Here is an 18,429-nt window from a genome sequence, read left to right as displayed (position 1 = left end):
TGACATGTGGGAACAGGAATTCATGAATGACAGAGATGCGGTTGTACCCTATTTAGGGCTGGGATTTTCAAAAGTGCCCCAGTGACTTACGGGCATATCTCATTGAAAGTCAAAGGGTCTTGTGCTCTTCATCACCTAGCTGTTTTTGGACAATCCTACCCCAAAAGCCCATGGAAGTTAATGGGAGTCTTTGGTTACCCTTAATCTACAACGAGATCATGACTGGCAGATATATGGCTCAGTCTGGACCCACATAGAGTAAAGTCAGTTATCAAATAGACATGAAGTGAATGCAGTACTGGTTTGGAGTTGGGTGGACAGAACTTCATGCTATAGAGTGGGGAGGCAACAGCCCTTCTCCTGACAATGCTGGTGCAAATGTCCCTGGAATTCAGTACTGGGCAACTCCCTGTCAAGAAAATTGACAGTGTGAGGGAGTTCAGAGAACAAGCAACAAAAAGGATACTGGAGCTGACGGAGCTAATTGCCTATAGCTTGGCTAAAAGGTGGCTCTTGGAGAACTTAATCATCTATGCATATCTGAAGGCCATTAAGTCCCATGGAGAGAGCAATTATTAACGCTGGTCTGAGGAGGTATAACTAGGAGTCGATTCCTGACATTAAAGGTTAGATTGAGCTTATTATTTGCATTATTGTAGCAGCTAGGAGTCCCAGACATGGACCATGATCCCGTTGTGCTAGATGCTGTACAAATCCTCAACTCCAAGATGACCCTTGCCCCCATAGAATCTTTTAGACACTCTGTGAAGGAGCAGCACGCAACTGGACTGCCTTAGGAAGGAATTCTGGCTCTCCCCTGATCTGGAAAAAAACCTGTGTTTTCAGAGTGCAGCTCACCTTCTCCCTCTTGCCTGTCCAGCTCTTCCTGCCTTTCCCTGTCCTCTCCTGGCCCACTTGGTTACAGAAGGCAGGACCGACTAGGCACACAGTCCTTGTTCTTCCCCTCTGCTCCCCTAGCTCAGATCAGAGTAGGTCTATGCAGCTGTGCAGGTCACTTTGGAAATCAGACTGTCCATTTAGGTGCCTAGATGTGGACCCAGAAGCTGAAACGTTAGGCATCTAATTTTGAAAATCTCAGACAACGACTCTACTCCCTGTTCTGCTATCGCATCCTGTGTGACATCGGGCAAGTCGTTTAACCTCTCCAGGCTTACTTATTCTCCCATTAGCACCAGTGGCTTCAATGGAGCTATTTTTGATTTACCTCAGATGAGAGGAGAAGCAGCTATGCTCTGTGCCTCAGCTTCCCCGTCTGTAAAATTGGGATTAAATCATTTCCCGACTTGACAGTGGTCATGTGAGGATAAATTCATTAATGTTTGTCAGACACAATAGCGATGTATGCCAGACACCTGGATACAAAGGCATTGTGCATTAAATATGGTTAAAGAAGGAACTAAAAAAGAAGAAATCTATGAGGCTGGAGACTATTCCTGGCATATTGGGCAAATATGAAACGTAAAACAAATGCATTAAATACATTTGTGAAAAAAGGTTATGTTTTAAAATGCCTTTGTAACACACACAAATTAATTAAATTTGATCTAATATACTTTTCTCCACCTGACAATTTACTTTCACTAAGTGATAAAGAAGCAGTTGTGAGTGTTTAACCTGCATCAAAGACAAAACCAATTTAACTCCTTTCACTTAGTTTGCTTTGGCAACACAAATCAGCACTGCACAGCCAGAGAGTGGGCATTTTTTTGTTTGTTGGCAAAACAAATATTGTAAGTAGATCTTAATGCACTGGCAATATGCTAATGCTTTGGCCCAATACCAGGGCAATAATATACACTTGAGAAAGTACATTTCCTTTTCAGATCACAAAGGTTGGCTCAGAAATTACACTCAGTAATTAAGAAATAGAGTCTTACTCTTCTTGACCTTGATGTGCAAGTAAAGAGCCTATGCTGAGGATCGCATCAGTGTGGGGAGGTGCACACCTGTCCTCTGAATAAGCACAATGCACAGGAAACTAAAGAGGGACCTTATTAAAAGACTTTGAGACAGACCACAATGTTAGTAATGCCGCTGTACCGGAAGCCCGTCGAAAAGCAGAAAATAGGAGAACCCTCCCAAAAGAGTTTATAATGGACCCGATTCTGCCACTCAGCACCTTTCTCTGCAAGAATTCCCATTGGTGAGCTAGGAGGGCAGGTTCTAGTCTGCTCATGTTGAGTAGCATCTAATTCCACAAGTCACGCCATTGTTTCCAATGGGACTATATGTGGCGTTAGGTATTGTCCAACATGAAGAAGGGAATCAAAATGTGACCCTAAGTAACAATACTTGGTGAGTATGATGGCTGGGCAAAGAAAGGCCAGTGACAATAATAAATCTTTGAACCTTTGCCCAACTCTTAGAATCAAACTCTAAATAAATCTTTGAGCTATTTAAAATGTTCAGATCAGTCGATTTCTCTTCCAGTTTTCATCTTGGAACAAAAGGAGACAACTCTCTGAAAGCCTGCTCTCATGAGATTCTCAGCCTAGTTTTGCAAACACATGAGGTTCAGATGAACATGTGAACTTTTGGATGCTTATCTGAACTGAAACCTAACTGCAGACCTTTGGAGCTTCACCCATCCCTAGTGGCTATGTCCATTCTCAGCTGGTGAGGAATTGTAAATGCAACATCACGCCCCTTTGAAAATGAACTGCATTTAACTCACATGTGCTAGTCGATCAAATCTGGCAAAGAGTTCATTCAGCATTCGGACCAGCTCCTGTGCTGACAAGGTTGTGGAGAGGTTGGTGAAACCTTTAACATCTGCAAAAAGAATGCTAAACAAAGAAAGGGAAAGGATATTAATATTTCAATCCATTTCCGCCATAATTGGCAAGATAAATACAAACAGTAATCTGTGTATAGTGATTAGTATGGACTCTGAATATGTGAAAAAGTGATAGGCAAATAGCCAATGTCTGGCCAGGGTGTAATTTAAGGAGAGTGGGAAATTCATTAGCTCAGATGCAGGGAGGGAACATTTTAAAGTTATTCTGTCTTTGCTATGGGCCTTACTCACTAGACTATTTGCAGTACAAAGAACTAGTATTAAAAGTACTAAAATATGAGCAGAAAAGTACTAAAAAACTGCTTCATAAAAATGTTATAGTAATTTTCATACTTTGTGTTTCTATAGGTCCTTTCATCAGAGGATCTCATATCACTTACAAAGCACTAACTAAACTTTTATATTTAGCATAATTATCCCATTTTATGAGTGAGGAGACAGAGACACAATGGGGTTAAAGCCCAGATCCTCAAAGGTAGTTAGGTATCTAATACCTAATGAAATCAATGGGAATCAGACACCTAAATACCTTCGAGCACTGGGGCCTAAGTGACTTGTCCAAGGTTATGCAGCAAGTCAGTGTGGCAGAGCTGGGAACGGACGGTACAGAGGATGGTCTAATGGATAGAGCACTAGAGTGAGACTTGGGAGACCTGGGGCCAACTCCTGGGGCAGCCACAGACTGCCTGTGTGACCCATAGAGGTGTTGTGAGGATAAAATCTGTTAATGATCGTGAGATGCTCAGATGCTATGGTGATGATGAAGGCCGTATAAGCTGATAGACAGAAACCCAGAAGTCTTGACTTCCAATCTTCAGCCACTAGCTGACACTGTTCCTCAATATATAGACTAGAACTTGTCTGTGTACACGACCTTTCTTGCTGGGGGCACAGTGAGAACTTGACACTTCATTCTTTGGACTTCAGGTCTAGCCAAATTATGCTCAGAGCTAGACTCAAAAGGGAGAACATAGGTAGATTTATGCCTACTTTATGACTCTCCAATGCTGTCAGCCCTGCTCTAATATGTGCTCAGCAGCCAACAGCCCAAAGGGCCATTTTAGCAATCAGAGATGGAGAGAGCAAAGAGGGATGGACCCCTGTCCTCTATTCCTACAATAACAACAACCTTACATTTAAGAATGCGGGGAGGGAAAGGCTTTAACAGTGCTTAAGCACTCATAGACACACTTGCCCAAATAGTCTGTTATATCTAAGGCTATGTCTACACTACAACCTCTTCTGGCATAACTTATGTTACTCAGGGATTTCAGAAAAACACCCCCTCATCAACATAAATTACACCGACATAAGCGCTTGTGTGCACAGTGCTTCTCCTGCTGACATAGCTTCTGCTGCTCGCAGAGGACGGGAGAGCTTTCTCCCGTTGGCATAGAGCGTCTTCACCAGAGGCACTGCAACAGCGCAGCTCCACGGGTACAGCTGTGCCACTGCAGCGTTGCATGTATAGATATGGCCTTAGATGCAGAATAAGAATTTCCCTCCAATTTCCGATCTAAGCATGCAAAAGCACAGAATTTGGAAGACGAAAACCAAAGACAAGGAAAGCAAGGATTTGTTTGGGGAAGAAAGTAAAGTTCAACACGGAGTGTTTCAACTAGGCCCAGAACTGCGAATAATTTGAAGCCGACTTCATTAAAACTTCATAGTAAAATAACAATCAGTGGTGCAGCTTGAGATTTAGCAAAAAGTAACCCAGTTGAAGAGCTTCAGTATGTTTGTTGAATAACTAAATGCTAAATCCAGACTAATACAAAAATTAGATTATGATCAGGAAGAAGGTAAAATGTGGCTAAGGATAATTCACTGCTTTCCTAGAGGCAAAAGCTAATAAAGAAATTGGATGAAGGTTCTAAGAGGCTGAAAATCTAAAGCAGGACTTTTCCTAGTAGGTTCTACTAGGGCTCACATAAAAAAAAGGGGGGGGGGCATAACAGTTTTAAAGCACCTGTAAAGCAATAACCATTTTCAAGTGGGAGATAGGTGAAATATTTTCATTCTTCATCTCAAAACCTTTACTATCAGTGTTTAATTACCCTTTACTATCAGTGTTTAAAAGGCAGAGGCAGCATTACCTAAGTAACAATAATCTGCTCCCCATTTGAATTATTCTACAAAAACAAAAGGAGTATTTGTGGCACCTTAGAGACTAACCAATTTATTTGAGCATAAGCTTTCGTGAGCTACAGCTCACTTCATCGGATGTATGTGATGAAGTGGGCTGTAGCTCACGAAAGCTTATGCTCAAATAAATTGGTTAGTCTCTAAGGTGCCACAAGTACTCCTTTTCTTTTTGCGAATACAGACTAACACGGCTGTTACTCTGAAATCTACAAAAACAGTTACTGTAACAGAGGATGAGAAAGGATAATAAACTAAATTTTTATTTAGTGTTGTCTAAACCTTTTGTAAAGGTTCCTGGTACCTTCAGCCACATCCAATACAATAATATGTGTGGCTTGCTGCCAAGGCCACAGGAGTGGCAGAAAATCAATTTTCACTTTGTAAAAGTTGAACATGTTGTTTATTGAACTGGCCCTTCCGAAGTTATATAGGGGTTTCATTTAAAATCTAGACAAATGCTTTCCTATTGAATCATATACCTTAATAAGAAGATGCTTATATGATGGCAGTTTGATTACTCTTTCCTCCTGGTATGGGACAGACTCACAACAGACATTACGGGCTAAGCTTGATGTTCTAAGCCAGGGGTATCATGCTTGAATCAAAGGGCTTGTCTAGACAGAGAGGTAGTGTGCGGTGAGCTGAAATATAAATCTATAGCACATTAGCATGCGTAACTGGCTGTGTTGACTCTGTTACTGCACACTAAAAGTTCCACAGTGCACTTTGATCTACTCCGGTGTTTTTCAAACCATGGGTCACGACCCACTACTGGGTCGCGGCATGTAAGGCGCTGGGTCGCCTTGCTCTGGTCAGCACTGCCAACTGGGATGTTAAAAGTCCCGTCAGCGGTGCTGCCCAGCTAAGGCAGGCTAGTGCTTACCTTTTCCGACACCACGCTGTCCCCCGGAAGTGGCCAGCAGCGGGGTCTGGCTTCTAGGCAGGGGGGCCACGTGGTTCCGCGTGCTGCCCCCGCCCCAAGCACTGGCTCCACACAGTGAGTTGACGGACAATGGGAACTGGGGGGGGGTGGTGCCTGCAGGCGAGAGTCGTGCGGAGTCACTTGTGCGCCTCCGTCTAGGAGCCAGACCTGCTGCTGGCTGCTTCCGTGGCACAGCACAGTCCACGGTGCACCCCGGCTACGCCACTGACCGGTAGCTACTGGAGGTAAGTGCATGCCCCAACCCTGTGCCCCAATCCCCTGCCCCAACCCTGAGCCCCCCAAACCTGGAATCCCTTCCTGCACCCCAAACCGCTCATCCCAGGCCCCACCCCAGAGCTGCACCCCCAGTCTGGGGCCCTGACCCCCTCCTGCACCTCCTCCTGCCCCAGCCCAGGGTCCCCTCCCACACCCTGAATCCCTCATTCCCGCCCCACCCCTCAGCCCTCACCCCCGTACCCCAACCCTGTGCCCCAGCCCTGAGCCCCTCTCACACCCCAAACCCTTCATCCTCAGCTCCACTGGGTCACAGGCATCAACAATTTTCTTCAACTGGGTCCCCAGAAAAGAAGTTTGAAAACCACTGATCTACTCCACCTTGAAACAGCAGTGGGTCAGTGAGCAGTGCGGAACTTTTAGTGCATGGTAGCAGGCTCCACAGGGACAGTTACTGCGAGGCACTAGTATGCTATAGATTTACTCTCTGCCCTTAGAGGCAAGCCCAAAGAGGGGAAGAGATTCTGTAACACTTTGGGAGTGAAAGCTAACCATTCTGGTGCAAATGAAAGGCGGTTGTTATTTACTGACTCCCAGTGCTGGCAAGTGCATGCAAGGACTATTCCCACACCATCCCTGAGCTGTAGTTTTGTGTCCACTAGATAGAGCGACTTAGAAAAGGGAGAAGTAGGAGGAGAAGAAAATGGTCACGAAGAAGCTTGATTGTATGAACACTGCAGAGAAGGGCCGTTAATATGAGTTCAGGGCAATCACTTGATAACCCTACACTCTTGACAGGGCCCCAGAGTTTCTCAGCTGATTTGTTAGCTCAAAAGGGAACAAGATGTTCTCTTCGAGTAGAGGGAACATAGGGAGGAAAGTTCATGCTGAACTTCCCACCCATTTGTTGGCGAAGCTTGCAGACCCCCATATTGTGAGGCTGTCCCTGGATGGGATCAAATAAAGCTGTGGCGCAGTTTAGTCATGAAGAAATAAACATTTCCGTGTGTTGCTCCCATGTGCTAAAAAAGGGCAGTGTTCAATTTGAACAGCTGTTGCAAAGGCATCCAACCAGTCTGATAAATTAGAGAAGGCTCTGAAATACACATCTGTTTAGGAAAAACAAAAAACTTCCTGGTATTTCAAATAGCTGATTATTGAATTGATCAAGGGGCAGAAAAAAACAAAAAAAATCTCCCCCCTCCCCCCCCTGAAACTGATATCCAGTACAAGCTGAGTTGTTAAAATAGAAGATAGGCACCTTCACTCACCTGACATTCTCATAGCGGTGAATATAGATCTTATGGAACTGGTGCTGCAAGTGCTCATCTTCCACATTGGTCATGTCGTTAATCATTTCTAGTACAACAAATCGAGGTAATACGGAGAGCACCAGCCGTTCCTGAACCAAAGCAAAAAAAAAATACAGGATGGGCCCTTTAGACTGGGTCTGCGTTAATCCTTCGCAGCAAAATGACAGAGCTCTGTATTGGGAGCTTTTCCTGCACAATTAAACTTAAACTGTTTAAATGTTTGAACAGTTTTGCGGGATCAGATCCTCAGTATTGACCTCTTTTCAGAAACTCCAAATGGGGTGTATAATACTCATATGCACATAATTAGTTAATGTAACTGCAGAGCAATATCTATTAACAAGTGCACAGTGAGGCTAGAATCCTGCTCATCTAGAAGTCAACGGGATAACTCACATGAGTAAGGAGAGCAGGATTTGGCCCCAAATTTGACCTAACAAGCAGAAGTTAAAGACACAGTATAATATAATAAAATGCCTACTTGTGCTATAATCTAAGGGGCAGATCCTCAATTGCTATAAATCAGCATAGCTCCATTGACTTCAGCAGAGCCATGCCAGTTTACACTAGCTGAGACTGTTTAGCTGGCACTCATTATAGACCATATTTAGCTGGCAACACCAGCCTAAATTGTGTTATGATTTGGATGTCTGCAAAAGCCTTATGTGCCATCAGCCAGCCTTTGCCTCAGAGTGATCTTCATTAACCTCAATAAGAGATGCTGAAGAAGCTGGATACCAGCAGTGAATTGATATGTATTTAAAATACTCTTCTTACCCAAAGGGCCAGACTATGGTGGGTGCTTGTTCATGTTTGGGGGGGGACAGACACACAAGTTGGCTGCTGGCCTTTGTGTCACTTCTACGGCACTAGTCCTGCTAACAGTGGCAGGGAAGCATGAGACCATAAGTGACAGCTGTTGGCTGAAGGAACAATGCTGACTGGAGTGGTGTAGTCCCCCACCACCTCCAGCATTGCTTTGTACCTAATAGGCACAATCTGGCTGTAAAAGTTTTGTGGGTGGGGGAGTCTAAAGTAGATACAAGAGAGAGAGAAAATAACTTTTTAACAATAAAGACATAGGGTAAAATTTTCAAATGAATCTCACTGATCTAGGAGCCCAAGACCCATGTTTCAAAAGCAACTTAGGCCAAGATTTTGAAAAGCGACTAGTGATTTTAGATGCGTTAATTTTGGGGTGTCCCGTTTGAGATACATTCAAAGAGCCTGGTTTTCAGAGAGTGTTGAGCACCCAGCCTTTGAAAATTAGTCTTCATTAAGATGCCTCAAGTTGAGCTCCCATAACTAATCATTTTTGAAAACCTTTAAATTTTGGCCTTAGGCATGTAGGGGCCCATGTTCCATTGACCTTCACTGAAAATAGGACTTGGACCCCAAGTAGGGTTGCCAGGTGACCAGTTTTTAACTGGAACACCTGGTCGAAAAGGAACCCTGGCGGCTCTGGTTTAATGGCCTGGTCGGCAGTGCCAAAGTGCGGTAAGCAGTACAGCAGGGCTAAGACTGGGTTAGGCATGGGGACTGATCACATTGGGGAGTGGTAGTGAATAACCACATTGAGTGAACATCCTCCCACCAGCTCCCTGGAAAGCACCTCTCTGGTGGAGAACCATGGTGCAATTGCAAGCCCAGCTCCGACAGGAGAGCCAGGGGGATAAATTCTCCCGTTAGAATTGATGTCCTAGGACCTGTATGTGAGAGGAGCATTGGCCCAGGGCTTTTAAGGTCTCTCACCACCACAGTGCCTTTTGACTGTGTATTTATAGGTTTCTTTTTGACTTTGTAGTTGTCTCTCCTTTAGATGTGACTGCTCACTGGTGTGAGAGTCTGAGGGTCTAGCAGGAACGAAGGATGAGAACAGAGGTTAGGGTGTTAGCCTTGAATTCAGAAGCGCTGCATTCAATTCCCTGACCTCCTGTGTGAGCTTGGGTAAATCAGATAACCTCTCAGTGCCTCTGTTTCTCATTTCTAATATTGGGATAATAGATACTTCCCTAACTCATAGATGTGTTGTAAGGCTAAACACATTAAAGATTATGAGGTGCTCAGATACTCTGGTAATGGTGGCCATATCAGTACCCTAGATATCAGCATGAGTAGCTGGAACAACAATAGTGTTTGGAAGAAATATATCCCATGCTTACTTTTTGTAAAATGACAACTGTCCAGCATTTTCCTTCCAGGAAGACTGACTTATTAGGTAGCAAGCAATTCCCAGCTGCACTGAAAGCGCATTATGAACAAACAACCTTCAGTTCAAACATCTTCAGTTCCACAGGTAATTTAGCTTCAGAAACTAGAACACATATTGTCAATAGTTTATTCACATTATTTTCAGCAGGAGAAAAATAATGTTCCACTTAAAGATAGTCGGTCTCTTCAGTGCATCTCCCTGCATAAAATTGTAATGCAGAACATCACTGACCCGTGCCTCTTCTTCTCCAATCTGTCCCCTACTGAGTCTGCACCTAGAATTCATTGTTAACCCAGGATGGCTTTCAGAATCTATGAGAGCCCACAGAAACTCAGAAGGAGAAGAAGCCACTCTACAGATAAGAATATCTGTCAGTGATTTGACAGACATTCTTACTGGACACCCCATCTGTTGCCTTAGTGGATGGACATTGCAAACTGTGACCTTTATTGAGGTGGGAGTCCACATTTCCACAACTCTGCGCTGTTTATTTTTCTACCCTTCCCATTCGGAAAGCTCAGTATCCTCACTTCCTATTTCAGTGACCAAACCTGCAAAAATATGCAGTCAGTTTGAATTGCAGGTCCCAGAATGCACCTGTGTAGTGACAGTTCTAATGCAACCCCGCCATTGTTAACACAATGTCTCAGGGCTTCTCCGCACAGCAGATTTGGGGTCATTAGCTGATCAAAAGCCAAAATTTTCAAGGAAAAACAAAAATACTCTTGGTACTTCATGTCCTTAAGATACACTCTAACATAACATAACTCTGCACCCGATGAAGTGAGCTGTAGCTTACGAAAGCTTATGCTCAAATAAATTTGTTAGTCTCTAAGGTGCCACAAGTCCGCCTTTTCTTTTTGCGAATACAGACTAACACGGCTGCTACTCTGAAATCTAACAGAATATTGTCTCAGTGTCCCTTATTCTCTGAATATTATAACACATTGCTCAGCATGACTATATAATAAGACCCCTTTTAACTAAATCATATCAGTCTTTTAGGCATCCAGATGATTAAAAAGTCTGACAAGTTCCTCTGAAGACACTTGCCTTATATTCAAAGCTCTTTCCATTATAAAATCATGTATTTTATTTCCGACTTTCTCCTTGTAGAAAGAAAATTGTACTTTGAATTGAAAGAAAAAAGAAAAGAAATCAAACAGAAGAACTGTTTATTATTGAACTACTTATTAATGCTGTGATAAAAGCAAATAAGAAAAGGCCATTTCTTCATAGACACAGAGACAAAGAAATAGAATATTCTTTCTTTCATGACAGGAAAGATTTATAAACCTCATTGGTGTTCATTTGGGGAAGGTATCAAACAGTGGCTCCAGAACATTTTTTTTAAAATAAAGGACGGTTCACTTGACACACATTCAGCAAACCAAGAAAAATGTGCCTAACACATTTGATACTTTGACCTTCATCCTACTTATTAAGATAAATTCAATGGTCTTAACTGCACATAAAATCTGGCAATGACCCATAAAAAGAGAGATGATCTTTAGTGTGCCACCACTGTAGACGTTTACTATAATACCCCAGCACGTGCAGGGATATTGTCCAGATGCCAGCATGAATCCCATATGCAGTTCACACAGTATGCTGTATTGTATGTCATGCTACAGCCAAACATTTTAAAATGGAAAAAAATTATTGCATATATAAATTATGCAAAACAGTCAGTGGTTGATTCCCCTGCTTATAAAATCCACCAGCTAATAATGTCTGTGGGCACCATCCTCAGCAGAGGCAAAGTTGGCTCTAAACCACTCTTATGCCACCCATGACCATACTCTGGTGGAGGTGCTGAACCAGTCCCATTCTGCAGGTCAGAGCAGCCACAGGGCTGCTCAAATTCATACTATTTAGGGATCACTCCCTTGGACAGGGATTGGTGGAATGCATAGCATACCATGTACTTCCCTTCTCTCCCCTGGAACATGCTCTCTCACCTCCATCTAACCCTGATATGCCATCTAGTCTATACAGCTTTACTACTTTGCACCAATGCAGCAGTGCAAAGAGATCTTGGCAGGTCTAAGGATATAACTTGCTGTGTATACTCGCCTTTATTTAAGGATCTCTCAGTGTTTTGCAAATGCTGCTATGAACTACATATTATTATTCCCATTTTACAAATGTGGAAACTGAGGCACAGAATGATTCTATGGTCGCCCCAAGGTCACATGCAACATACCAGTGACAGATCAAGGAATAGAACGCAGAGTCCTGAGTCTTTCTGCAGTCTCCTATGCTTTGCTACTGGAAACACTCTCTTACTGTACAAATCTGTTCTCCCCCCCCTCCCCGCACCCACTACCTTCCCCTATTCACAATTCCAGTCAGTTTCATAGTGGGTGGCACTTTTGGGGAGTGAGCAATGTATGCCAAATATCTTTTGAGAATGCTCATGCCTCAGAGAGAAACCTAATGGGGAAATGTCCTGAAGGCTGAAGCAGAAGGAAAGGGGGACGGTCCACCAGATCACCTTGTTGCATCTCCTGTTGCTAGATGAGCAACTGACTAATAGGAGAGTGATAGTAATGATAAGAAGTCTGGAAATACACAGGGCCTAATCATTCAAGAGAAAAGAAGTAATAACTATCTACAACTATCCAAAGGGATGTTATAAAGGAGACAGATCTCTTTTATCCTCCGTCCTTTATCCTTTAGTCAGCGAGGAAGGAACAAGAAGGAATGGACTTAAACTGGAGCAGGACAATTTTAAGTTAACTAAAAGAAAAGCCTTCACTGGAAGAACAGTTAGACAAGGGAACAGGCCAGCTGAAATCACAATCAAAGACCAGACTTTATACCCATCTATTACTGAACTATTAGGGACAGTTTAGGAAGAATTAATTAAATCCTATCACGAGAATGGGAAATTACCTACATGAGTTATTAGAGGTTCATTTTGATCCATATGATGCTAAGATTATTTTTATGCCACTGTCCACATGTTGCATTATGCATCTGCAATAAACTACACCAATCCCAACATCGTCCCTATGGCTGAATTGTAACTTTGGTGAATGGAAAAGGAGTACTTGTGGCACCTTAGAGACTAACCAGTTTATTTGAGCATAAGATTTCGTGAGCTACAGCTCACTTCATCGGATGCATATGATGCATACGATGCATGTGATGAAGTGAGCTGTAGCTCACGAAAGCTTATGCTCAAATAAACTGGTTAGTCTTTAAGGTGCCACAAGTACTCCTTTTCTTTTTGCGAATACAGACTAACACGGCTGTTACTCTGAAACCTTTGGTGAATGGGCATTTCTCCCACTGAAAGTCAGGCCTGCACACTCCAGCACAGAATTTGGCCATGTGTATTCACAACCAAGTTCAACATCTCCCTGCTGAGTAATTAATACCCTTTAAACATTTTTCATAAAGCCTTAATTAGCAAAAAGTTCAGAGCCTAATCTTGTGAGTAAAAATTCATTTGTAGAGATGAATAAAGGAACAAACATCAACAAATATATTAATGATATGGGCCCTGAGGGAGGATGCCAAGAGGAAGCTATGCTCCACAGGATTCCCCTGTGGAATGAGTAAGGGATTCAACCCAGAGAGAATACTGTCTGCACCAGCCCCATCCAGGCAGCACAGCTCCAACAGAGTCATGCTGCCAGAGCTTCTCCTGGACTTCCTTCGCTTTCTCACCCTTTTCTTCATGGGCAGTTCGGTGGCAGGGTCAGCACAGATAAAGGAAAAATTAGAAGATTTCCCCCCTCCTTATTACCAGTTTGTATCAGAACCTCCCTCTCTGCCTTTCTGTTCCCACCCACCTGCCCGATATCTGTGAACTCAAGACCATAGATTAGAGGTGAGACTCTAGTTTGTAGGGAAAACCACTTCACACTTGCAGTCTTTATTTTAAGACGCTTTTTGCCAGGACCAAACTTGCTTAAAGGAGGTAGTTAATGAATATCACAATGTAGGCTTAGTTATCTTAAACCTCTAGGTCAATAGAATAAGAAACCTTAACCTTTCCAAAGTGCATTTGCTCATTTTACATTTTAGAAACAAGAAAATGTAATCATTGTATGAAAGAAAAAGTAATTATTTTCAGAATAGCTTTAATTTTCAAAAAAACCTTTATGGAAAAAGGGAGTAATCAACTCTCATTATAGTTAGGGACTCTGAACTGAAATTATGACAAGTTTCAGAGGGGAAGCCATGTTAGTCTGTATCCGCAAAAAGAAAAGGAGTACTTGTGGCACCTTAGAGACTAACAAATTTGGGCATAAGCTTTTGTGAGCTACAGCTCACTTCACGAAAGCTTATGCTCAAATAAATTTGTTAGTCTCTAAGGTGCCACAAGTCCTCCTTTTCTTTGAACTGAAATTCTCACACTCTTACTTCATCTAAAATAGATGGGCTCTTTGTCGCACTTCTTTACAATGCACTATGAAGACAACAGTAGGTGATGCATGGGATACAGAAGGAAAAGCAACATCTTATATGTTCTGGTTTGTGAGTTTACAAGGTTGTCTATTAGTTTTTATTACTTGCTGCTGCAATGTGAGATTACAAGACATATCAACTTGCCTTTATTTTGGATTCAGCTAATTACCAATTCCAGTTATTCAGTACTTGGTTGCTTATGGCACTTAGAAATTTGGTATACTCCAAGAAAAACACAGGGCAGTGCTGAAACCTCTAGTTATATTTTTTTTTGTTTGGGTACTTGATTTGAGAATCTTTTGAAATGTGGCAATTTGTGGCCTTTTCCAAAGCAACTGGGGTTTATAGAAGTTTATGCGCAGTAGCCTTAATACTGTGTATAGTTAATAAAAAAGCACCAGAGAAGATGTTATTGTTTCAAGGTGAGAAGAGACACACAGTTTCTCCCACCATTGGGGGAACATGTTATTTGATATTTTCCTAGGTAATGGAGTAGAGAATGGCATGAAGTAGTAAACTCAGGACATACTGGAGGAGAGCATGGCTCACGGCTGCTTTTTAAGAGTACCGTTTGATCTCATTGTCGCCTCCTTGTTTGACAGGGGATAAAAAGGAATGGCTGATAACTGCAAATAGCTAGTATAATATTATGAAACCCTGACAGGTTTGATGATTAACATTATATCCTAAGTGTTGCTGTAATTCAAAGGTAACTTTCAGTTTGGTCATTTGGTTATGCACCAATATAGCTTGCAAAGTTTATTTATCAAGGTGCCCTCTTTGGAGCTGGAGCTCCCTGTAAGGCAGAAGGCTCCCTCTGGGGATGGAAGCTTGTGTTTTTATACCTTAAGAGTGATACTTTGACCTGTGAACACTAACTTTGTCATGTAGCATGCTGGTAAACAAAGTGCATTGACCATTGTTGCTGAAGGACATTTTTGTTGAGGTAACTGTAAATATTGTTGTGTTTTGTTTTTCCCCATAAGGTCCAGCCACTAGAGGGTGACACAGAGACACAGCATAGGCTACACAATAATATACATCTCTAGCCGGTCTTGTTGGGGTGAAAGTTGATGTGTATTTTAGATACTGTCCAAAATTGTTATACTCCATTGGCAACAGTGTATTGCAAGGGAAATTTTAAATAATTTTTAAGTAATGTTCATGTGTTTCTACCTACCCTCATAATACATTCTGGTGTGATAATTTGTTGGATGGTTTTAGAGGATAAAAACAACTAGGAAGAAAAAGTACTTATGTGACAACACAGGCAAGTCCTCAATATAAATACTATACTATCTTCTGGCTTATCACCCACTGGGCACTATAGCCTTGCCTTAATAAAATTTAATGTATACAACAAAAAATAGAATCCCACTCAAAAAGCAGATCTATAAAGGCTTCAAAAATTTGCAGCACTTAAAATTCCTCTTCTTGTACAGATAATTAGGATAAACAAATGTTTCTAGTCCTGCTTTTAATTTTATTTGGATGTGAATGGAGTTCCCTGTTACAAAGTCAATCCATATTCCAGACTAAAAGACCATAATGGCTTTAACATCTATGAATCTATATCTCACAACACTCCTTGACCTTTCTAGGATTGCTTTGATCCTGTTGCTGTTAAATGCTCTTATAATTATTCTACATTGCTGGTATTCTTCATTCATTTAGATCCCCCTCCCCATTTTGTTATTTTCTTGTTGTTTAAAAAATTACCAAGCATCTTGGATAATAAGTATGTTCCTTAAATAATAACAAATAATAAGAAAATAACAAGAAAAGTGGCAGAAATAAAGATTGAGTGTCGTTTCTTTTGCAGCTTAATATCACAGAATCATAGAATACAGAAATGGAAAAGACCCCAAAGGTTATATCCTACCATCTCCCTGCCAAAGCAGGAATACTCCCTATTGTTTATTTATATGTGTTTTGTCCAATCTTAAATGTCACAAGCAACAAGGCTTCCAACATTTCCCATGAGAGGCTTTTCCATGGATTAACAGATTTCACTATCAGAAAATGTTCATGTAATTCATAGAGTTTAAGTCTGGAAGGGACATACAATCTAGTCTGACCTCCTGTACATCACAGACCATTACATTTCACCCAGTTATCCCTATGTGGAGGCTGAGCACATGAGCAAGACTCACCAGCTAAGCATCTAGGATTCCCTGTACCACCTCCAAGCACTGATCCAACATATCCAGTGTCCTATCTCAAAAATTCATAGAGCTTAAGGCCAGAAGGGACCATTAGATTAACTAATCTGATAATAAACCTGCTTAGACGTTGTAATCAAGTCACATCTCAAACCAAACTTCTCTTTCTGATATGCTAAATTGATTGCACTCTTAGTCTCTCACCATTTGAATAATTTTTGCGGCTCTTTTCTGCACCCTCTCCAGTCTCCAGCTGTCCTATTTTAAATGTACTGTCTTAATTTCATCCTATTATTTAACTTTCACTGATAGCATGCAAGAGCCTATGGTGCTAATGACAAATGTTTGCCAACCCTTCTGCCATCTCTGCTGTTTGACTAATTCTACTGACACTGAATGCTTCTTGATATTCAGGCCAGGACATATAATTTCTAGATTGCTGGTCTGACTCCTGAGGGCATGTGGACATTACCTCAGCTCTCTCTGCCCCAGCATTCTTAGCTGATGAAGCAGCGACAAGGTCTCAGACCAGTCTACAATGCGATATTAACAGCACTAGGTGCCAAGTTATTCTAAGCAACACCAATACTAGACTTTTACTATTTAGCTTTCATTGTTTTAGAGCAACCACCATTGTGTCAAACCAACACCCCAAGCAGCCTTAGGCCAATATTTTAAAAAGCGACAAGTGATTTTGGCTGCCCCAGATTTTAAGTACACACTTTACGCACCTTCTTTTGTGGCTGCCGATGCTGTTCAATATCACCTGGAGAATAAAGTCATTCCTGTCGGACTAGCAAAAGAGGCATTATTTTACTGCTTTGGAAACATAAACATAGCAAATGAGACTGCTGTAACTATCACAGCATTACTCTTCTCTCTGTCCTGAGGAAAGTTTTTGCCTATGTCCTGTTGGGTCAAAACATTGATATCTTAAGGAGCAACAGAAGACCACAACATGCTGGCTTCCCTCCCAGCCATGCCACAATGTGTCACCTTATTCAGAAGGTACAAGAATTCAAGTGCCACATTCACACTGCATTCATGGATATGAAAGCCTTGTCTGACTCTCTTGACAGGGAATCACTCTGGCTGATCAGTGACCTTCACCTTCTGGAAAAGTCTTCAGGCAGCCAACTCAGGTGTATTCAGAGTTTGCAAAAGGTACTTGAATGATGACTGTGGAGCCTGGGATCCTCTATTTAACTATAGCCAGTAGAAATGCAGACTGCCTGGCCAAAGTGTCTCATCTCTGTTGAGCTGTGAGAACATTTCCATTTCTGTGCCCTTTCCATCCTTGACCTCTCTACTGCAACTAGTCATTCTCAGCAGTGATAGTCTTGTATTTAATTATTATTATTTTTAATTAAATACCTGTGTATTTGGCAGTGAACTGAGATGACCAAAGTCAAAGGCCACCAAACACCCATCAGACAGTAATAAGTCCGGCTCACTGTTGACCTGTGCTAGGTTTGAACAAGTGTTTGAGAGGTGACACAACATATATATTTTAATAAACAACTCTGAAACTATTTATAGTGTGAGAATTATGTCTTCTTGCTCACCAACAGAACTCAGATAGGGAAAGCTTCTTTTCACTGAAGCCCTAACCAGACTATTGATTTTACAAATTGCAGTTCATTTGCACTGGTTGTACACTAGTATCACTCTACTGGCCTCAGTGGAGTTACTCCTCATCTACAATGGGCATGGGAGGTGACAGGTCCTTTAACTACTGATTTGCAGTCCTTTTCTTAAATCTTTGCTTGAAGGAAGTAGCTATGGGTGCTGCTTTGAGGATGGACTAGACATAATCAGAAAGGGGAAACGCTGCAGATGAGCAGAGCCAGGAGAAACAGGATCTGAAATCTTATGGCAAAAGTATTCCCTTGGTCACTGCAGGTGGAAGCGTTAGACATTTCTGGGGTAGAGGACAGGAAGAGGGGAACATCAGCTCTGTGACATGTTCCTGGGTTTCTAGAGAAGCTTCAATACATGTGAACATCAAGGTTTTGGTTTCATGAGTCAGGAGGGAGCAGGGCTAGGGCTAGGACTAGGGCGAAGAGAGTCACCCCCTATGGCACAAGTGTACAAGGCTTGCGAAGCACAATATAACACTGGCCCAGTCCGCCAGTTAAGTTGTTGGCCTATCCACTGAGTGATTCTCCTTAGCCTCAAAGTGGAAACTTGAATGCAGCAGC

General features: G+C 42.1%; 1 protein-coding gene across 2 annotated transcripts in view; it reads right to left on the bottom strand.

The window, feature by feature from the left end:
* ADCY8 (adenylate cyclase 8) overlaps positions 1 to 18,429 on the bottom strand; it is a 176,073-nt gene that overhangs the window by 88,062 nt on the left and 69,582 nt on the right. For both annotated transcript variants that reach the window (XM_074943847.1, XM_074943848.1), the window contains exons 3-4: positions 7,391 to 7,521; positions 2,696 to 2,807 (exon numbers count right to left, since the gene is read on the bottom strand). In XM_074943847.1, coding sequence (XP_074799948.1) covers positions 2,696 to 2,807; positions 7,391 to 7,521 — 243 coding nt within the window. The remainder of the gene's footprint in view (positions 1 to 2,695; positions 2,808 to 7,390; positions 7,522 to 18,429) is intronic.

The sequence above is a fragment of the Natator depressus genome, chromosome 2 (genome assembly GCF_965152275.1).
Source record: "Natator depressus isolate rNatDep1 chromosome 2, rNatDep2.hap1, whole genome shotgun sequence".
NCBI classification, from domain to species: domain Eukaryota; kingdom Metazoa; phylum Chordata; order Testudines; family Cheloniidae; genus Natator; species Natator depressus.
Note: the sequence above shows the minus strand (reverse complement) of the source record. Positions and strands in the feature narration are given on the sequence as shown.